General features: G+C 38.2%; 1 protein-coding gene and 1 long non-coding RNA gene across 3 annotated transcripts in view; one reads left to right on the top strand and one right to left on the bottom strand.

Moving 5' to 3' along the window:
- The first annotated feature begins 199 nt into the window (after window positions 1-199).
- kcnk9 (potassium channel, subfamily K, member 9) overlaps window positions 200-23677 on the top strand; it is a 38288-nt gene continuing 14810 nt past the window's right edge. The window contains exon 1 of the mRNA XM_088405259.1: window positions 200-935. Within this exon, the coding sequence (XP_088261385.1) occupies window positions 365-935 (571 nt within the window). The 5' untranslated portion in view covers window positions 200-364. The remainder of the gene's footprint in view (window positions 936-23677) is intronic.
- LOC148406606 (uncharacterized) lies at window positions 10921-23628 on the bottom strand. Of its 2 annotated transcripts, none has more exons than XR_015864005.1 (4): window positions 23571-23628; window positions 21760-21905; window positions 21582-21656; window positions 10921-12132 (listed from the first exon to the last, which is right to left on the bottom strand). It is a non-coding gene; the product is annotated as an uncharacterized LOC148406606 (long non-coding RNA). The 2 variants fall into 2 exon arrangements; XR_015864006.1 differs by having other exon boundaries at window positions 21760-21908; window positions 23571-23605.

A 23677-nucleotide genomic window follows, 5' to 3' on the forward strand; every position in this document is an offset into this window, starting at 1 on the left:
CACACACGAAGGCGCGGAAGCTCCTCTTGCCACGGAACCTGTTGTCATTCGGCGCGCGTGGAATACTGAAGTGGCACACACTCCTTTGGGCTACTCTTGCAAATTGTGTCGGGATGTTCCCTCTCAGATTTTTAGGATAAAACGAACAATTACGCGAGGATTGCGTGCGTAAAAAAAAGAACCAAAAAAAAAGTGCATGCTGGAGGATGTTGCGGCGAACAGGTCGGTGCTGAAAGTTGCGAAGGATGAAGCCACGCCGCGGGGGCTTCCCATGCACGCCGCGCGCGTGAATATTAAGATGTCCAGATGATGCGCCGCGCGGTGTCGGCGGAACCCAGCAGGCGGTACTGACAGCAGCTCGTTGATGGCACTGCGCACCGGGAGGACTTGGTTCGGACGGGTCTTGCGCAGGGTCTCGCGGCTGCAGGGCTCGTGGTCCAGGCGCTCCAGCAGTCTTTTGTGTCTCTCGGCCAAGCAGGAGCACGATCCGGGCTTCTCGTACCGCCACCCCGGTCAGCGTCACCGGAGCGCGCCCCTCCGCGCGTCCTCCGCCGCCGCCGCCTCCAGACGCTTCTTCTTCCGTCCTTCTCGCCGCAGCATCCCGGGGAACGCGAGGGGACATGAGCCCCTCACTCGCCGGCTCCTCGTGGCCATGAAGCGGCAAAACGTGCGGACCTTATCCCTGATCGTTTGCACGCTCACCTACCTGCTGGTGGGGGCCGCCGTTTTCGACGCCCTGGAGTCCGACTTCGAGATGAGGGAGAAGGAGCAGCTGGAAGCCGAGGAGCGGCGCCTCCAGGGGAAGTACAACATCAGCGAGGACGACTACCGCAAGCTGGAGACCATCATCATGGAGGCCGAGCCCCACCGAGCCGGGGTGCAGTGGAAATTCGCCGGCTCCTTCTACTTTGCCATCACCGTCATCACAACCATCGGTGAGTGCACCTCGACTCGGCTGGCGTTTTCCTGCCGATTTGACTTTTGCCAAAAGTTTTTACGCACGCTCGGAGACTTTGCGCGGAGTCTTCGTTAGTTGGCCTTACGTAACGAGCGCTGCGTCTGGCGCATTTACATCAACTTTTGCGGCGCGCTGAAACGCAATTGCCGGCGCAAAAGTCAGGGTTGATTGGATTTATTTTCACGTTCTTCTGCAAGTTGTGCGGATTGCACGCTATTTGTAATAAGCAGTGACGTCACCGTAGATCATCCGTCGCACGTGCGTTTTCTGTCCACCGTAGGTCACTTCATTAGGTACACCCACACAATCAATTGTTCTGAGAGGTTTTGCGAATGTTTTTATTATATATTTGGGTTGAGCCAAATATGAGGGGCAGCGTCATGCAGTACAGCGGGGCTATGCAACAGTTTGTTGTAGCTACAGCTGTAAAATGATTAATTTATGCCAACAAAGGATTGCAATGTAAATGGATAAATGCATGGACACATTCTGCTAATTATGTGCATGCATATATGGTTACATCCCCTTACATAGTCAACATATAGTATATACATGTGTGCACGTGCATGTGTGTTGTTTCCATATTTATATACACAGTCATATATAAAATGTGATGATTCAATATGGTTTCCGTACGTGGTATATGAAACGATTACAAAGTTGAATGGGTCAAGTTGGTTTGACTGCGATTTCGATTGGATAAGGTAAACTGTAAATGGACATTTTAGTACATTTTACCCTAAAATAAAACTTTATTTGGTCTTAGTCTAAAGACAGTAGAATTCACCCTTTGGTTCACTTGCATTTAAACAAAATCCAGTTTTGATTACAAGCCTAATATACATACATACATGCAAAATTTAAGGGATTACATGACGCCTCATGATAAACCAATCACCATCAGTTGTCATGTTCCAAGCCCACTTTAAGGCCTCTCTTTGGAGGACACATTAGAAAGAGAAAATAAGAGAAATCAGGATAGAACTTTGAGAGCTCAGAATGATAAGGGAAGAAAAATCTTCCTTCCCTGTTGTGTTTTTATCACTGCCGTTTATTGTTCATGATTTCCCTCTTAAAGGGAACATAAGTCACCTCCATTTGACGCTAATTGCCACCGTGCATTTGCGTCATGAAGATTTATTTCCAGCCGTCGCATGTTTCCTTTTTACGCGCCGGTGCGTCTCAGCCCTACTCGTGTTGTTGGACTTGTTGCTTGACCCCCCCCGCCCCCCTCGCCCCCCTTGTGGCGAGGTCACAGGGCCGTTGCATTGCATTATGGGGAGTCACATGCTGTTATTCAAGGTGATGGGCTTGAGAGGCTAATGCACCGCAGGGCCTTGTCCTCCACTTTTTGCCAGGCAACACTTAAGTGGGGGGCCGCAGCCGCCAGCCGGGGCCGACAACTCTTCTCCGGCTGTTGTTTCCAGGCTACGGCTACCCGAGCCACTGTAATATTCACGCTCTTATCAAGTGCTTGCCTTCTCTGCGGCCTGCCTGTGTGGAAATGAAGGCGCCTTCTCTAAAGTCTTTAACAGGCCTCCCGAGGGTGCCCTCCATTCGCCGGGTGGCATGTTTGCCTTGTAGCTGGACGCCCGACGGAACAATTAGCATGCAGATGCAAAGACATTAGAGCATTTATTCCATACCCAGTTGAAGCTCTGAGTAGTATTACACTACTAAGACACTTCAGTGCACTAGTAGGATGACTAGGGAAATATCATAGAATGTGTTTTATTATGAGTGCTACATTTGGCCTACTAGTACACAACACCTATGCCCAACCAGTTGACCAGTTGTAAGAGTTAAGGAAATGTGATTATTGCATTTTAATGATGTGGCAGGCACAGTTTCTTTTCAAATTAAGACCAAATTGATTGGAACATGAAACAAATTGTTGCTAAATGGTGTTATAATGTATGCCTTTTTTGTTGTTGTTTTATTCAAATGCACATTGTTGTTATTGATGCAACTCCTTGGCAGACAAATCAGAAATAAAACAGATGTTACACAATCTTTTGAATTCAAATACAGTGGACCCCAGCCATACAGTATTAATCCGTTCAGAAGTTGAGGCGAAATCATCGTATGGCCGGCACTAAAAGCCTATGTGCGGTAATTGGTAAAAACATCAGCATTTTATATAAATATTAAACATTTGTAGCAAAATAGTATAGTAAATACAACATATATATAATATACATGTATATATTTAAATAACATCATAAATTAAAAAGTAGTGACATGACTTGAGCTGGTTACTGCCATATTCCCTAGCGAGGATATCGATGCAAGTGCCTTCTTTGTATTTCTTGATTATCTCCAGTTTCGTTTCTAAAGTAATCATCTCCTTACTTCTCCCTTTAACATCACAATCAATCTTGGGACCATTCCTAACCAACTAAAATTGGAATTAAGCACTAAAATGCACAATAAATATGATATTGTAAGCACTCCCACGAGATCGAGTCTTTAGTATATCGGCGTTTTAGTGATGCCGTGACGCAAAAAAAAAAAAAAAAAAATCAGTATTCCACTTCATAATGTGAAAAAAACGTAAACATGCAACGCTGTAAACCAGGGGTCCACTGTACTAGAGATACCACTCCAAATATAGTTCAGACGTTTGATAAATCAGACTTGGATGAAACTGCATTCTTTCATCATAAAATGCTTTTCATTGGTAAGGGTGTACTTGGCTCAATTTTTCACAGGGCGTACATTGTTTAAAAAAAAGGTTGAGAAGCTGATTATCAGTCATATTAAATTCATGCTTCAGCATTGTTATTGAAAACAAAAACTTTGTTTGGCGTAATGTTAAGGTACTATTTTTTACTTGTTCACCACGAGGAGGACAACTTTGGTATACTCGCAGGGCATGTTATAATTGATGCAAAGGTACACACTAGTTGACTAGTGAATGCTACTCATGTTAGGTTAGAACTTAAAACATTCAATAAAGAGCAAATAGAGGAAGACAAGAGCAAGGAGAGCGAACAGGAACCTTCACCTTCTGAAAGCTCCTTCTAGTCTGGTTACAAATTCTGTCCGTCCCTCTTTTATTCATTTGGCTTTGCCCTAGGTACAAAAGTCATTGCTGCCCTAAAGGATTGGCGGAGACATTTGGTAACAATCTAAACAATCGGTTTTTGGTCATGAGAAATGCAGTAGTCCATGCTGTTATCCTCTTCCTCAGGAACATCAAGCATGACTGGTCGGGTCACAAAACCCCCGATGGTCGCGTTACAGGCCTGTCTCTTTCTCGCGGCTTCATGAGACCCGTCAATTCCTCTTCTGCACAATCAACATTAACAGAAAACATTCATCCTAATTTACCAATGTACTGATCTGTTCCAAAAGTAGCTCAGCAATGATGATGACTACTATGATCACTATGGCTTGGCAAGAAGATTCAAGCATTAAAGTGCTAAAATAGCAAAATTGAACCAAGCAACATTTGTAGAATGAAATTAAATTATTCACTGCAATGACAGTTATAATGACAATCAATTTTTACTGGGCTGGCATTGAGGGATATGTCTTATATTTGAATTTGTAAGATAGGTCTCAGCGTGAAAATAATAAACATAGATAATAAACTATAAAGTATTTCTGCACTTCAAGTTTAACCCTGTGCCACAAAGAGTTAAAAGCCTTTTTTAATTGAAAAGTTCTATGACTGACACTCCGACTGTGACTGTCACCAAGTCGTCTTAGGTGGACTGGGCGCTGAGTGCTGACTCTTGATCACATTTTTTTTTACCCACCTCGTCTTATCAACCTTCAGCTGCAAGAATTATTATCCCGGCGAAATAATGAGACCGGGTTGCGGCCTGCGCCCAGGATCAAACGGTAATTTGGGCCTGGTGAAATTGAACGAGTGGTAAATTCACTGTGGTGAAGATAAGGGAAGTATTCGGACCTTGTCAACGGCGCTGTGGAAACGAATTATAGCACATGTCATGGTGCGGTTCTGTAAGCAATAAAAGAGCTGATGTTTTGTGTTCCTAGTCTAAACCTGGGCCAAGTCACCAAATAAGATAGATACCACATTCTATTGCCCATAATTCCCCGCACCTTGGGCTGAGACTCCAGATCCAGCTGAGGAAAAATATCAACAAAGCATGATGTGGTCACCATTATGCTTCAGTGTAGGCAAGGTGTTCTTTTGGTGATGAACGGTGTTGTGTTTGCACTAAATCGCTTGGGGATAGGGCCAAAAATTTCAAATTCAATTTCATTTGGAGCATTTTTCATTTTCTTTGCAAGATAATGCTTTTGTCTTACCACCATAACGCAGCTATAGAAAAGGACAATATTGTTGGCAGATAGACTGCCTCTACTTGCCAGCAATTCCTGCAGCTATTTTAACTTTTGCTGTAAGTCTTCTTGTTACCTGATTTCTTTTTCTCTTTTTTTTTCATCAAATTTTGGAGGAAGTCAAATTTCTGTAATCTCACTGTTATGCTATATTTTGATAGATTTGATATATTGACTGAATTATCAAACATGTAGACACAAATTCCATCAAAGTAAACAAAATCAGAAGAAAATATCAATCCATATTAGTTTTGTACAACTTATATGTTCAAGAGGAGTAGGAAGAAGCACAAAACATCCAGTCCGACTCCCTTGTTCTGAAGAATTACAAGTCATGACATCAAGTAGATCTACAAGCGAGTTTTTCCTGTAGTACAGTGGTTCTCAACCATTTTTCAGCAATGTACCGCCTGTGAAATATCTTTTCAGCCAAGTAACCCTTAAACAGTGCAAAGCATTTTGGGGTTAAAAAAAAAAAAGACTTAAAACATACCATCATTGTCTGATTTATTAACTTTCAAACCTTTCAAACAAAAAAAAATCAACCTAAAGTGTCCTCTTTTGGATCGTAGAAGAAATCTGCTGTCAAAAAGAAATAACTTAATTATTAATAAATATTTTTCCACAAAAATTATCAATATAAAATGTCAGACCTGTTCTAAAAGACAACAGAACAATATTAAACATAAAGGGTCCTGTTTTGGGGTTACTGTGGGGATCTGTTCACAAAAAGAAATCAATAACTTAATTATTAAAAAAATATTTGTCCACAAAAAATAATCAACATAAAGTGTCAGACCTGTTTTCAAAAAGAAATAATCATGAATAAATATGTGTCCACAAAAAAACAAAAAAAACAAACTTAAATTGTCCTTTTGGGATCATAGTAGAGATGTGTTCACAAAATTTAAGCATTAATTTGAAAGGTAACGAAAGGTGGCACGTGACAAGCTGGGTCAAGCCATTCTAGTATGGGGGAGAATCTGGCAATTTACAAAAACGAAATCGAACATAAAATTTGTTTTATGAACTTATATTTTCCTGAAACAATTCATTCATTCAATAATTATTTTGAAAGTATTTTTGCATGTTTGTTTGTTTGTTTTATTTAAAATCTCAAGTACCCCCTGAAGTTTCTTCAAGTACTCCCAGGGGTACTAGTCCACTGCTGTAGTATATAGCCCACATAATACAAATCAAACAAATACCTGCTGTTAATGAGATGTCCTCACGGGTCATGCAATACAATGTCAGGAAAAGCTTACTATAACGTCCATTTTAAATCACTGCCCCCCCTCACCCCTCCCAACACACACACACACACACACATTCAGACACACGCACACACACACACACGCACAATTTTAATAAATATGCATATGCTTTGCCTGCAAACAAAACATAACTCCAATAATCACCGCAGTGGTCACCTTTACCACTATAAATAATTATACTGGCGAGTTTACCAAGCCATAATTTGTAATCATGAAAAGTGATAAGTGATAACAGTAATGAAAAGACCCCAAAAGGGGGTCACAGCCCCAGTTTGAAAACCACAGCTTTAAATAGTGGCCACTTTTTAATTTGAATGTAAATTTGAATGTGTCTGTGTTCAGAATAAACTAATTTCCTGTTATAAGAGGGGGTGCACACTTATGAAAAACACATTATCTCCAGTGTTTATTTTTACTTTCCAATTTGGCATGATTTTTGACTCAGGTTCAAGTGACCTTCCCCCGAAAAATGCTTATCTAAAGTGCACCTCAACTTATCACTTTATTCAAAAGTGATTCAAAAAAACCAGATTAGTAATTTAGAAGCAAGCAAGCTAACAGAGCAATATCCTGTAAATATATTGTTTTGTTGAAGTGCTTTAAAAGGGATCTCAGGGCCATTTGGTTCCATTTCCCGCATCGTTATCATCCAGCACTATAGTCGCAATGCCATTAACGATTGCAATTATGTCTCATTTGATATGCAGCAGACTACAGTGCTAGTAGTTGTAAAGTGCATCATCATAACAGCTGCTGTACGTAATAGCGCAGCGTGTTTTGATGGGGAGTTCATGAATAAACATGTGCGCACGCTACGCAAATGACCCATTATATTTTAAATGTAGTAACATCACGTTTTTACACACGCGGTAAAATGTGTGTACTCTGTTGATTTCTACTCTAGTAGTCATAGAAAATGATGGATGGGTGGATGGATGGATGGATGGATGGATGGAAGGAAGGATGGATGGATGGATGGATGCATGGATGGATGGATGGCTATCTATCTATCTATCTATCTATCTATCTATCTATCTATCTAGCTAGCTAGCTAGCTAGCTAGCTAGCAAGCTAGCTAGAAAGATAGATTTTTTTTGCATACCCCTGCTATAGATAGATAGATAGATAGATAAGTAGTTATGTATGTCGGTAGGTAGGTAGATAGATAAGCCTTAATAGCTTCAGCTTCTGAGATAGCAAGATAGATGCATAGATACGCCTTGCTAGATTTAGCTTCCTGGATTAGACAGACAGACAGACAGACAGACAGAAAATAGACAAATAGATAGATAGATAGATAGATAGATAGATAGATAGATAGATACAGAGAAGCCGTGCTAGCTTTAGCTTCCGAGATAGATAGATAGATAGATAGATAGATAGATAGATAGATAGATAGATAGATAGATAGATAAGCATAGCTAGCTATAGCTTCCTAGATAGCAAGATAGATGGATAGATAAACCTTGCTAGCTTAAGTTTCCTAACTAGCAAGATACTGTAGATAGATGGATAGATAGGCCTAGCTAGAGAGAGAGAGAGAGAGAGAGAGAGAGAGAGAGAGAGAGAGAGAGAGAGAGAGAGAGAGCGAGAGAGACAGATCTTCATCTTGACTGACCTGCAGCCTGACTGTTGATTTCAGAGAGTAATTGCTCAGAATGTGACACTTAGCCAGGACAGCTGCAGCAAAGTCTCTTAGCACAAGAGCGGCCGCAGCTACACGGGCGACGCGCCACGTTGCCTGGAGACCAAAGTCATCTTGGCTAAATGTCGGAAATATCAACACGGCCGTATATGTGATGAACTGTATGTCCACCATGCATTTTGTTTTGAAGAATTCAGCGAAGAAGAGTTCAAATAGAAAAGCAAATATTTAGTTTGTTTTATTAAGTGACAATAGTTAGTAGTTTTAATTTCTAAGTGACAATAGTTAGTAGTTTTAATTTCTGGCTCCAGCCAAAACAAATCTTTCTTCACGGCATTTTTTGTTATGTGTTTTAAGAGACTAATTTGGAAAAAAAATAAATCCGTGCTTGTGTCTGTTAAAATAAAAATAGAGATATTGATGTATTCAAATTCTATTCCCTTAATTCCCTTAAAAAATATGTACAATACTTGGAAGTAGCTCAAATTTAAAGTTGAAATCCCTAGTTTCAAAAATTATAGTAAAATTTTGGCATGTTCATCTTTCAAATGTCCCTAGCAACCTTAAGAAAATGACTTTGACACAAAATTTTCAGGAAGTGTTGAAGTAAATAGAGTATATTTTAATCTGCTAAAAGTATATAAATTGAAATCTAAGTTTCGAACACTTTAAAATCTGAGGAAATTCAACATCGCAACAAATGAAAGTGGGCAAAAATGGTTCTTTGGCCTTATAATCTATTCCTGAGGCATCTCCTGCCCAAAATGTTTTGTTTTAATGTTGCTATGTGTGTGAATGGTTTTCAGCGGTTAATGATCGCAATGGAATTTACTTGCACAGAGCACTAGCATGACGATGCTAGATGCTAATGCTAATGTGAATGCTAGTGTTGTAAATTGCAGTCCCCAGAAAATGTCAGAAAATATCATAAATAAAAAATATGGAAAGGATTTATTTACCCTTTGAGTGGTGCTTGTTATGCCCATATTCCCTAGTAAGGGTAGCCTAGACGAGGCTAGCTTCAGATTTCTTGATTATTTCAAGCTTCGTTTCCACATAAATCATCTTCTTACTTCTCTTTAACATTACGAGCAATCTTGGGACCCATGGCTAACCCTTTCAAGTTTGAATTAAGCAGTAAAATGCACTATAAATATGATTTTGTAACCACTCGCAATATAACAATGCATTACCATTCCGCCATTTTGAAATGAGTGAGGCTGACCAATAGCAGACCAGCATCTCCATCATGAGACGGCAACAGAAAATAAGTGCAATTAGCTAAAAATGCCTGCAAATGGAGACAAAACAACACAAATACAGCCAACACCATAGGGTCATGACAGTTGTTTTTGTCTTAAAGCCGGGAAAATACCGTAACGAGGAGAGGAAAAAACTCAGTATTCCACATCGCAACATGAAAAAAAGTTAAGCCGGGGACGCTATAACACAGGGGTCTACTGTATTTACAATATCAACGCAATAACCTTATCCCACTGGTTCTTTTTTATTTTTTAACACACAACCCTTTTGAAGGCATTTTGGTGGTGCAGCCTAAAAGCAATCACTTTTCATTCATCATTTTAGTTCAGGTCAGCAGTCACTTTTCTGGTAGCAAGAGGTGTCCTTGTGCCTATCATTTACAAAATGGAAATCAACTTGGCTTTTGCAATTTTTTTTTTTCACACTAGTAGCTTAGACTAGCCAGAAAGTGATCCAATTCTTTCCCTCAACCTCAATGTGTCACCGGTGTAGATGTTACAATGATTAGAGTCCACTTGGCAGCTGCTCACATTTTCTAATCGACGAGGGGCAGGCGGTTACGCTCCGAGGGGGCCAAGCGCGGATCCAGACCCGTCGTCTCCGGAGCGTCTGAATCCCACAGCGATCACCGGCACCGCGGGAAAACATTCCCATCGATCCGCGGCGTGGCCTCCATCAAGCTCACGGCGGGCGGCCTCGGCAAAGTGAAAATAATCTAGTGGCAGCAAAGTGCGCCGGCACGACATTTTTCAATAAGCAGCCCGTCACGCTACGTGAACAAGTGTCTCTGTTCTAGGAGGGATGAAGGCGCAAACAGGCAGCCAATGTTTGATGTTGATGAGCAAATACAATCAACTGATTGATGATGATTGATGATTTCAACAAATAAAAGTCATTTTGAGGCACATTATTGCTGAGATTTTACATACAAATGGGATTTGGTTTATAATGAAGGCCCGAGGTAAAAGTCGGAACTTACTGTAGTATATCACTAACCTATGCTAACGTTGTAAGTAAGTATTGGTAATAAAGAAAGATTGTGTTCCCTTGCTAAAATCACAGTTTCGTTTTTGCGGCTAGCTGGTTTTTGTTCACGACAATAACGTTTTCTATTGTGGGTTTATGTTACTATTTTTCTTGCAATTTTTCTTCCTTTCAAGTTAGATCAGTAAAAAATAGCAATTTTTTTTATAAAAAAAAAAAAGTCAAATTCAACCTCTACTACATTGATTTTAATTCATGGCCATATCTATTACAGGTTTACCTGTACCATCTTTCTCGATATTTTTCCTCCTAACTCAAACCAGACAAAAAAATTGATGGATTTTATGCGTTCACTTTTTTTTTTTTTCAAAACAAAAGAAACAAACTTATCTCTTTCAGTGCCAAACGTTATTTATTGGAAAAGGAAACCTCTTGAGGGCCAGTATATTATGCATTTTCACTCACATTTCAAGGTCAACAGAATATTGTGTGCTGTGTCTATGTAACTATAGGTGCTGCCATTGAAAGATTGACTTCCATTCCTTAGTTACACTTGCATGTAGGTAAAAGCTGAGTTGTAAGTGAGGAAACATTACCATAGCATAAGCATAAGCAATAGTCAAGCGTGTCAGCTCCTCTCCATAAAAAAAGAATAATTTTACCAGAATTTTATGATTTATGATTGATATTACTATTACTGCAAAAATAAAAAAGACAATTTGCATAAAAATAATGTCTTTCATAAATTAGGATATAGGAGTTGGATTTGGTAACTTCAAATCTTCAAACTCACACAACTCGGACTCAGGTGGAAAATATTTTTTGAAGATAACCCCCGCAGTAAAGACGGAATTTTCTATCTTTGTTCTTAACTGTATCTTACTGTAATTAAAGTCCTTCCTGAAATTGAAACAGTTTTCTTGTGCTGCACAGAATGTCGGACAAAGTATCCAGATGCGTCAACCATTTTTGAATCCCTCAGAGAGCAATTACCCCGTTTAGGGTTAGCTAGCCTCGTGGGCATCCTGCTGTCCATGGACCACTTTTTGGGCTACCTTTGGGGCGTTGTGTGAATTAATTATGAATGTGCCTTACGGTAGGGAAGAACTCCAAAAACTTATTGTTTTGGATAAGTTAGGCTTTCACTGAGGTCTGCGTTTCTGAGTGCTAGCTAAACTTAGCTAAAAACTAAAATAGTTCGTCTGCAAGAGTTAGTCCAAAAATAGTTTTCATACTTCCCGAAGGAGAGCGCTTTGTAATGATGTGGGCATTTTTCTGCACTCTTAGCCAATTATTTCTGTTTTTTGTTTTTTTTTTCGATTGCATACCCCTGCTATTGGGGTATTGTTGTTTGGCCTTGGCAACAGTCTAACATTTTGTTATCTTTGTGAAGACAGAGTTGATGATCCAGATGGATCTCAACAGATGGCGCAGATGTACTCCACAAAGTAACATGTTAGCCGCTAACGTTAGCATTTGGATTTGTCGCTCACAGCAGAAAATGAGCAAAGGATCAAGTACCTTTTAGAGATGCTAACCACAGATAAATCCCTTACAACATAAAACATAATGTGCTTTAATGCGTGAGTATCACCTGGAGATGTGGCCCTGTAGTACTTAATTGGAACTGGCTTGATATCTGTCCCTGGTATACATCACTTTGCCCAGGGCTGAACACAACTCTGCATCTACTGTGAGGAATAGAAAGCAGCTCTCACAAACGCAGAGAAAGAAAACAGGTTAAACAGGATTCATGTTTAGCTTTCACCAGCCTATTATGTTTTTGGTTTATAACCTCTGTTAACAGGGCAAGTTAAAACAAACACTGCTGTCTTAAAATGATTATATTTCTAGTATATTCAGCATTGTGATATCTCATGTTAAGCTTAACATACTCATAATCAATGAGTTTAAATATCTTAAGTCACAGTTGAGAAACTTAAGGCCCGGGGGCCAAATCCGGCACACCACATCATTTTATGTGGCCTGGAGAAATGCTAATTTCGACTTTAAGATTCTGACGAAAATACCAAAGCCTAATGTTTGGGGTCCACCAAAATGGACCCTACAAGGGCAAGAGGTTACCACAAATAAAGTAAAACCCGTCTTGGACATGGTCCCCACCATGATGCAAAAAACAAAGTCACACACACACAGACACACAAGGTTTTTTTTTCTATCATAGTGGGGACATCTCAGTAACTATTTGCAAATTGTCCGAAGGCGTCTGTTACAGCCTTTGCTTAAATCCTGCGGTACTCCTTAATTTCTCTAAAATTCTGAAAATTCTTGCCTGTGTAAAATGAAAAATAAAAAAAGATGTGTGCCTAATAAAGGCACTTTATGTGCCCAGTAAAGGGTTAACATAATCAATTCATTTTGGGGATATTTCATTAACATAATGCATTCCATTTCCTAGCCTCTAAACCAGGGGTGTCAAACATATGGCTCATGGGCCAGTTCTGGCCCCGAATGGATTTAATCCGGACCGCGAGATGATTTTGTAATGTAAAGTATAAAAGAATAGCAGATTTTTTTTTTTTTTTAACTTTTTTGTTTAGAAGTTGTTGATTTGAAGTCATATGACTATATACCATGATTTCATTGGTCTGGCCCACTATAGATTTCCTCCATGTGGCCCTTAAGCTTAAACGAGTTTGACACCCCTGTTTAAGTACTATCAATCAATATATCTACTTGGAATGGGATGAGAGACAAATTCCACAAGAAATATGTTATGAGATTGAGTTCACATGAATGTGACAAGACAAGATTTTTTGCAAAATTTCTAAGAAAAAAGTAATGCCTAATATACATTTTCCAGTTTTCTTTTTTTTTTTCTTTCATCGTGCAGACTGGATATGAACAAGCCAGCACATTCATGTAAACATAATATAGTGTTCAATAATCTTAAAAAGAGATGTAAATCACCAAAATATCACCATAGTAAAGAATAATAGAATCCCGTATTTCTCTTGTTGAGCTGCAGCAATTGAGTATTTTGGTATTCAAATATTTATTAAATGACCACATTTACATATTTTTGGACAATGAACATTTCTTTATTTTACATAAAATGCATATTGGGATTTTAGACCAATATTTCACCATAGCTAATGGTCAGTGAACTGAAGAGACAAGAATAAAACACATTTGAGTTGCCTGGTTTGTTCACAAGTCAGGCTGACAGTGTCAAAGTGACGAATTTGTGTCTATTAAACTGCCTATTAAAAGTAATCCGACTGCTCCGGGGCACTAACTAGTTAGCAGAAACAGGTAATGTACAATAAATCATCACTGTAATTTAGTTCTTTTTAAAGCCCTGCATTAGCGATTGAAATTTGATTTCAGAACAACAGTGTGTGTTGACCGGCAACTCCTGGAGCAACAGTCTGTGAGTCAAGTATTTGCTAGGACACACTTATTGGAACAACTTCAAAATAAAAACATAGCAAGGTGTTTGTGCCGTTGTACATCTAGACAATTTCACTGTAAGTCAAATTTTGTATTTAGTGCGTTCACTGCCATCGTACACAATCCTTACGCCCAGCATGTCCTTCCCTCGCTGATAATGTAGTGCAGGGGTTCCCAATAAAGCTAAGCACTTTTGCAGTGATAAAACTTTTATGTTGAAAGTTTCTCCCAGTAGCAAGGTATAGTGACAACCTCAACTTGAACTTTTCTTTCCAGAACAGCTCTCATTGTGCTAAAGCAGAGGTTCTCAAACATTTTGGAGTCATTGCAAATGTTTGCAGAAAAAAAAAAAGTAGGCCAAACATAAGAGGTCTTTTTATTCACTTATTTACCAATAGATTCGATTTTACAAGTTTATTTGTTACTTTTCAGCTATACTAAAGTTTAGAAAGTAAAAATTGCAAATTGCATGCCTCCTTATAGCAAACAGGCTCATTTTCCCACAAGCATTATAAAATGAAATGCAGGTTTAGCCTCTTTAGCAAGCAATTGTAGACATAAAATGCATTTTGACAAATTTCAAAACTATTACATTTTTCAAACTCTTTCAAGGCCATGGATGAGAATTCTCATCTTTTAAAATAGTAATAACAATAATGAATAATAAACTCCTCATAAAATACGTTTAGATTTTAATGGAGGGTGGCTGACACCCTTTACTAATCCTTACCTAAAACAAGCCAACTGAGCACTGCAGTGATAACTGTGACCATTGGTTGACAGTGTTTTCACACATAAGGTAAGGAATGCAAATCGAATTTTCAAATGATATCATCCATATTTACATTGACAGAGCATACAATATTTCGTCGGCCTTGAAAGATGAGTGAAAATGCTGAATATATATATATGGCCCTTGAGAGGTTTCCTTTTCCCATTAAAAGTGGCATTAAAAGTGGTAAACAGTTTGAACTAAATGCTTTATTGGAGTCATGATTGAAAACCTTCACAATTTAATATAAACTAAAATGAAATGAACACACACACACACATATATATATATATATATATATATATATATATATATATATATATGTGTGTGTGTGTGTTCATTTCATTTTAGTTTATATTAAATTGTGAAGGTTTTCAATATATATATATATATATATATATATATATATATATATATATATATATATATATATATATATATATATATATATATATATATATATATATATATATATATATATATATATATATATATATATAAAATATGTGTATATGTTTTTTAAATTGATAACCCAAATTATTTCACGGACCTCCTGTAGTCAGGGCGAACCTGGGGCGTTCGCGGACCCCACTTTGTGAACCACTGTACTAAACAACATTTTTTTTTTTTGTCTGACTGACATTTTTTCATCTGATTTTTATTTTTCACAAACAACTTACAAACAGCTGTCCAGACCATAACTCGCTTGTATATAGAGGAGTGTCTGTATTATTTAGTCCAGAAAAGTTTATTTTGAGGTTCTTCCCACATTTAGCAGCGTTTTACTATCAAGCAGAACATTAAGGGGTAAGTGCTTACGTACTCTGCCAAAACAACAGCCAAAAGAAAATAGATTTTGTGTTGCACACAGCAAAGAAATCTCATGGCATTCTAATCTCTTTTTACAAGATCTCGTCGCATCACTCGTAGCTAGCACTATATCATAGCCAGCTCGTGAACTATGAATTGAGTTGAGGAGCTTCATTTAAGACTTCATGTTAGCTTCATGATTTCTTAACAAGTACATGAAGGTACTGGACAGTGCTCGGTTTCTCCTCATAGAAGCACATAGGAGCAACAGTGTATCAAATATCCGTGCCGATTATGTGGCCGATATGACTCCACCGGACCACCTGCTGCTAACTCTTTCCCGCTGGACGCTGACAGTGATCTTAGCCGTGAAGTCTTTGCGCTGCAATGCGCTCCCACGCAGTCTTCTCACAGCCACTTGATTCCGTGGGAGTGTGCGCGCATTGTGCGTGTGTGTGAACGCACGCATAAGTCCTCTGAGTTATCGGCACACAACAGCAACATGAAAATCTGCGTTGGCGGCTCGTGAACAGTGTGTGGTCCGCTCGCTCCGAGTTGCTATTTATTTGTTTCTTTTTGGGAAAAAGCGCGAGTAGTGGCTGTTGCTAAATGCGGCACCCCTGCAGGGTGGAAAACAAATACACAGAAGCTGGCACGAGCGCTGACCCACACAGGTTGTAAACCTGCGACATGAGCTCAGTGTGGGTTTTTTTTTTCTTTTTTAGTTTGTTTTTTGTCATTATTCAATTTGACTCACAGAAGTATTTGGTCAGTTTTAACCCTTGTGCAGTATTTTATCCAATTCTTGGATCTTTAAATCAAAGCCCTTTACTTCAAAGAGAAATCTATGGAATCTATGGAGCTGAAATCCCCCCCCCCCTCCCAAAAAAAATCTACATATTACTAATTGTTTTTAATATACATACATAGCATTTTACCTGGCTGCTTGAGATGAGATTTTTCTTTACATCAAAGGCATTTTACTTAAAAGACACATCATTGAACATCAACTCCAAAAATCTACGTCGAGTGAAATTCTCACCCCAAAAAAATCTCAACCAGGGAGATGAAATTTCAATCAAATAATCTACATATGTTGCTCATATTTCACCCCAAAAATGTAGACTAAGGAGCTGAAATTTCACTCAAAAAATATACACACATATAGCTAAAATTTCACCCCCGAAAATTCTGGACTAAGTAGCTGAAATTTCAACCGCCCAAAACCTACATACAATTAACACAATTTTTGTTAAAATATATAGCATAATTTTACCTGTCTGGCCTGCTCGAGGATTTCACATCAAAGCAAAATAATTGAAAATACATTAGGGAGCTGAAATTTCAACTTATATCAACTACACATAATTATTACTAATTGTTTTTAAAATAATATGGGAATTGGTATTTTTCTAAACCAAAATTTGCCTTAAAAAAATCCAGATTGGTCAGGCTTTAGAATAAATTATCTAAATGCTTCTGTCGGTCAGTGATGAATATAATGACAGATGAAAACCATAATTCGTCTTTTTTGTTGTTGTTTTTGTTTGTAGTAACTTGCTGGCTAAAAGGTAGACCTCTGAACTTTGAATCTCATCATTTTTGGTCAAATAATGTGTACTTCATTTTCGTACGCCGTGAATAACACAGTGTAGCTGTCATCATAATTTTAGAAAGAATATGTTCAAAATTATTTTAAAGACTAAAATGACGATTCCAATCTTACATTTATTTTTTACCTTTTTGTAAATAAATAAATGAATATGAAAAAACAAGCATATGAATAATAATGGTCACTAAAAAACTAGATGTTTAATGACTGAAATTGAATTCACTAAAATATTACATACACTTTTTATGTCGGAAGTAAAGCCTAGAAAAAACAAAAAATATATATATTTTTTGTTTTCCCACAAAATTAGTTTTACAAAATGTTCAATTATATATTGTTTTATGTCAAAATACGTTAATTTGTGTACAGGTGTATAAGTGGCTTCTTGCTTTGTGACATCGCCAACTACTGGCCTGGAATGCATATTACACCACAGCCCTTTTTTTTCAGGCCTGCGAATGGTTTTGGGTTGGTCAATTACATCTGGGAGAAATAAAAAAGTAGTGTGGAATTTGGTGTGATTAAGGTGAAAGCTGTTCCTAGTGTGGCTGCACTGAGGGGGGCAAGGCCACAACAGGCCAAGTGTTGTCACTTTCTCGGAGGAAGTGATTTCAGAGTGCCTGTTGCTTAGCAGCGCTCGCTTGGCCATAATTCCTGACACAGGCCGCCGAGCTTCATTAGGTGCAGGGCGCCTATAGTGCTGCAGAAGGGTGACACCTGGGACGCAGGCGAGTGAGCTCCATCGACGTAATTTCAAGGCGAGCGTTTGCTTACTTGACCTTAATGTAACAATTTCAAGAGAGTCTCAGGATAAGTTATTAAGGCCCAGCTCAGATGTCTGGTGTCCAACACAAAGCATTTTCATGAGCTAAACACATATGATATAAAAGGTTCTAATATATGTACAGAGAAGGATTAGATACTGTAGGTCAAATATTAGACACAATATGACAAAATTTTTTAGTGAGCAATTCTCTTTTTGTGAGCATTTCTACTTTCCTGATATAATCCTGGCATCTCATAGTTGTGGCATTATATATCTAGTGGACCCCCAGGTTACGGCGTCCCTGGCTTACATTTTTTTTCATGTTGCAATGTGGAATACTGAGATTGTTCGTCCCCTCTTTAAGGTATTTTCCCTGCTTTGGGACATAAAAAAATGTCATGACCCAAGGGGGTTGGCTGTATTTGTATTGTTTTGTCTCCATCTGCAGGCAATTTTAGGTATTTGCACTTAGTTTCTGTTGTCGTCAATGCCTCCATGCAATGCGTCACTACAATCCTGGTCTGCTATTGGTCGGTGTCTCCTCACGGAGATGCTTGTCTGCTATTGGTCGGACTCACTCGTTTCAAAATAGTGGAATGGTTACAAAACCGTATTTATAGTGCATTTTTCTGCTTGATTCAAACTTGAATGGGATATCCATGGGTCCCAAGATTGCTAGTGCTGTTAAAGAAAGAAGTAAGAAGATAATTTATATGGAAACGAAGCTGGAAATAATCAAAAAATCTGAAGCTATCCTAGTCTAGACTACCCTTACTAGGGAATATGGACATAACAAGTGCCACTCAAAGGTAAATAAATCCTTTATTTTATATTTTCTGATTGTATACATTTATATTATATACACGTAGCACTTACTATTTTGGTACTATTTTTTCATATGTATGACCAATTTTTTAGACTAGCATTTAGCATTTATGAGATTAATCCGTTCCGCAGTTGGGATCATAATGCGAATTTGACGAATGGCGGGCAATCCAAATCCATGTTAATCAGCTAATGCGTGTAAAAACCCAGGTAAAAACATAAAAACTGTATATGCATATTAAAATTTGGTAACAAAATAGTATAGTTAGTGCTACCTATATATGATATACATGCATACAACTAAATTACATCATAAATAAAAACCTATATAAAGGATTTATTTACCTATGAATGACGCTTGTTATAGCCATATTCCCTAGTAAGGGTAGCCTAGCCTAGGCAAGCTTACCTTTCTTCGTATTTCTTGATTATCTCCAACTTCCTTTCCATATAAATCATCTTCTTACTTCTCTCTTTAAGATCACTAGCAATCTTGTGACTCATGGATAAACAATTCAAGTTTGAATTAAGCACTAAAATTCATAGTAAATACCATGTTGAAAGCACTCTCACACTAGATCAAGTCTTGAGGCAGGCATCTTTGTGACCCCGTGCGGTGACCAATAGCAGACCAGCATCTTCATGACCCTATCACGCTGACCAATATCTTAGGGCGTCAAGACGCCGGCCAATAGCAGATCGACCTTGTAGTGACGCTTTGCAGCGGAGGCAGTTTGACGCCAAAAGAAAATTAGAGCAATTACCTAAAAACGCCTCAAGAGGGAGGCAAAACAACAAACACAACTAACCCCACAGGTCATGACAGTTGTTGATGTTAATTGTAAAATTGGATAAATGCCTTGAAGTGAGGATGAAAAAACTCAGTATTCCACATCAAAATGTGATGTGATATGAAAAATGTAAGCCAGGGACACCGTAACCCGGGGGTAGCACTGTTTATTTATTTGCATTTATTTTACAATATACCATGTAATGTAAATCCCTCCATCTGGTTATAAAAGGGAAAAACACATAAAATATAAAGCTGCACAATACACAAAATAGCTCTTTCTTTTAAATGTATAAATATCCTAAAATACAAAAAAAACTTGATTTTTTTTTTTTTTTTAAATACAAAATATAAAATAAGATTTTTACTCCAGCAACAGCACAGTGTCAAAGCTCCAAAACATGGTGCACAGTAACGTTGAAAGATTTGCTGCATTAATTATAGAACGCCGGCCAATCACGTGCCATTTTATGTTACTTCAGGAAAGCAACAGCAGCAAATCACAGCCCACACATAAAACCCACTGATGGATTTTGCTATTCTTTGTGATGAGTCTAAAACACCTTGTTGGTAGCATTAAAAGTCCCTTTCAGGTTATGAATGAGGCAAACATCTCCACACACCAGACACTAATGACTTCTAAATAATTGACCATTCATTGGCATCGCTCTTGCCTATTTATGGGCGCAGACACGTAAAAGTTTGAGCTGCAGGAAATCGAGTTTATTCCCATTTGCGCTTTGAGCGCCTCTTGGCTCAGTGTTGTTTAACGACCTCTTTTTGTTTGGCTGTCAAGTGAATTCACTGCTATAGGACTGACGCAAGAACACAGGTCACAAATCTTTTAAAGCTTTGGTAATAGTCTCTCATTTAAAGTACAAAAGTTCTATTAAAATGTTATCTGTGTTCATTCAAAAAATATGTAGCATAGGGCAAAAAAATGTGTATTTTATATATACATATATACATATATATATATATATATATATATATATATATATATATATATATATATATATATATATATATATATATATATATATATATATATATATATATATATATATATATATATATTGTTTTTGACCATATTTTTCAGCCCTAGCTTTGACCATATCCCAAAACAGCAAACAGGAGAGTTTATTTTTTATATGTTTTTATTTCTTTTATTTTATTTAATTTGTTTAAGTAAAAAGAGAGAATAGCTACCGGAAAAGAAAGCAAATATGAATATATGACTTTATGAGAAGCACATAGTTGTCTACTTTATTTATTTTAATCATATGGTCACAACATCAATAAAAAAAATACATTAAAATACTAAAAATGAGAACTCTCCTTTTTCTTTTTATTGGGGTTTGTTTTTTCCCATTATTTTCATGAAAACATTTATAGTATGGCTTGGAAAATGTGGTAGTAAGCAAATAAAATGCAATAGGTTAGGAAAACAAAATTCATTTTCAGAAGTTTCAATTAATGGTAAATTGAAACTTCCTAAACCAAGTGTGATTTGTAATTTTTTTTTTTAAAAAGGTGTCAACCTCAAGGCCCGTGGGCCAGATCCGGTCGCCGCCCCATCATTTTAAATGGCCCGCAAAATGCTGATTTCACCACCAAGTTTCTGGCTAAAATGCCAAACTTGCAAGTTGTCTTCAACTTTTAAAAATTTGGAGGGAAAAACACACATTTGTTTGTGTTTTTTAAGTTTTGCTCGAAATTTAAAGATAAACACTAGTGCAGTGGACATGTACTAAATTTTCTGTGTGCTTGAAGCAAGAGTGCCATCTCGAGCAAAAAACTTATCACAAGGGCTTCATGAAGCTTCTTTGTCTGTCACTACTTTTAATTATGTGAGATTTTTGTTCACACTGAATTAGGATTAATGAAGCGTTGGTGAAATTAAGATTAGTTGGCCTTGTTAGCACATTATTATAGTTTTACATAAACAGAATTTGGATTAAAGCAGGTTGTTATGTTACTTGTACGCCGTGCGTTAGCGCTAACAGTTAGCGATTAATTTTATCAGTGGGAATTAAGCTGCAGTTCACTTCCTAACAAGTTGACATCAATGATGACGGGAAACCTTTCAAAGCGCCTGCATTTAAAAGTCAACAAATTGCTGTCAAATGGAAACATGAAATTATAGTTTACCTTGAAGTTTGCGTGAGTCATTTCTTCGTACTCCCTCAACCCTGCATGGAGTTTTATCTCTAGCCGACAGTGTTGCTAGGGAGGAGGGGGGAAAAACATTGTTGAGTAGCTCTATAATGAGTTTCAGTAAATTGTCTGGTGACTCATTGTTTATTAGTGCAGTGGTGTCTTGACTTACAAGTTAAATTGGTTCCGTGAACATGCTTAACTTGAATCGTCAGAGATCCAAGCACAGACTGCTGGACTATAAATGTACAGTTGCGGCCTGACTTCAGGGTTTGGGACCTTTGGACTGAGTGGGTCGCGGTGGTCACCAGCAGCCTTCTGCTAAGACACCCAATCACACTTTAGAAAGTGACAAGCTGTCGCTGTCACGCGGCCAACACCGGCGAGGATGTGTGCATCGTCTTGACAGCTCCTCGCATTGTTTGGCGCCTAACTCCATGTGGCGCCACGTGCATCTGTTGCCTCCTTGTGTCTAGAGCTGCGGGCCTTTTTTTTCATGCTGGATCCTTCAATCATTTATGATTCTGACACCAGCATGTAGACCGGGGGTGTCAAACCCATGTTGGCACTAAAAATGTATTCCCAAGTGTATTCCTAATGTTCCTATTCGGTTTTTTTTTAATGCTTCACAAAGTCATTTTGCGGGCCGAATTAAAATGCCTTGCAGGCCAGATTCCACCCTGTGGACTATGCGTTTAACACCCAATATATTTATAATCATGGAATTATTCTTAATGAATTCCCAAAAATATTTGGGAAAAAAAATAAAGATTGTATTTTTCTATAATGCTGAGTTATGCTTTGGAACTTTTCAAAAAAGGCCCACAAAGCCAGATGGATAGCATGAATTGAATTCATTCCCGTTCATTTAGTCAGTAATTGTCGGCGCATGCGACCCGGCGCTTCCTTTTACAATAACTACGGGAGTATATAGTTTAACTTGGCTGGAGAACATGTAATGCGAACATCTGAATGCAGGCGGTGTGCATCGCTACTAGCATTCTTCCCTGGGGTATTTGAATCTCATACCTGAGATAGCTGTTGGTGGAGACGTGTACTGCATCATTCTTTTTCCTCTCATGCCGCTAAATACATTCAATAGACTCTCTCAGCGTGATATAGTGCAATCCAAACAGCACAACGAGTACTATAATAGCCCCTTCTTTAACCCCTGGGTGTCCGGGGATTTTTCACAAGCTTGGCGTTATTGTCACCCAACTTGGGCTGAATTTGAAAGGGTCATAACATCGTCAAATATAAATATATATTTACTGCATCAGCCCTATCCAGACATATCCATTTTTTTTGAAGGGGGGAGGGGGGTGGACTACGCCCCCTTTATGTACAACAATTGTAAAAATGCAATTAGTGATCCCCCCTACTTCGCAGTTAATGGGGGCTGTCGATCCCCGCGAAGCCTGAAACCCGCGAAGTAGGGTATCAGTTCCTAGATTTCTACAGTATGTACGCCCCAATATAGCCGCAGTAACCATAAACAATCTTTTTTTTTGTATTTTTTACCTATTTTAATTCCTTTCTCCTATTATTTAACATTACATTATCCTTATTAACATTATTGTATATTCATTAAATAACTAATATTACTTAGTTTGTTGAGAATTTGTTCTCAGGACTGGTTATCTGCACCAAGACTCCTGTGAAAGAGGATGCAAGTCATCACGTTGAACTTCACATTTATTTTGGCTCATGTATGGTGTATCATGTAGTATCTGTTGAATAATAAATCAACAACGATCTTAAAGTCAGCCAACTAACATGTAAACACTTAATCTATGAATTTACTGTATTTTTAGCCGACATTAGCGGGTTAGCAACAACGAACAACAACTACTAACTATAAAGTGCAACCTCTACACAAACGAACACATAAACAGAATAAACACTCATCGCTTACTAAACATAGGCAGTAGCGTGTGTTATCAACATAAATGATAATAAACTACTGTATAAATATGAGCTTACGTTGTCATTCACTGTTACCTTAACGAGCCGAATGACGCACAGAGAACGTTAAACAGGAAAGAAACTGAAATGCAACGCGACCCAACAAATTAAAAGCAAGCATTTCA

This window comes from Hippichthys cyanospilos, chromosome 21, assembly GCF_059441005.1.
Source record: "Hippichthys cyanospilos isolate Australia breed blue-spotted pipefish chromosome 21, RoL_Hcya_1.0, whole genome shotgun sequence".
Taxonomy (NCBI): Eukaryota; Metazoa; Chordata; class Actinopteri; order Syngnathiformes; family Syngnathidae; genus Hippichthys; species Hippichthys cyanospilos.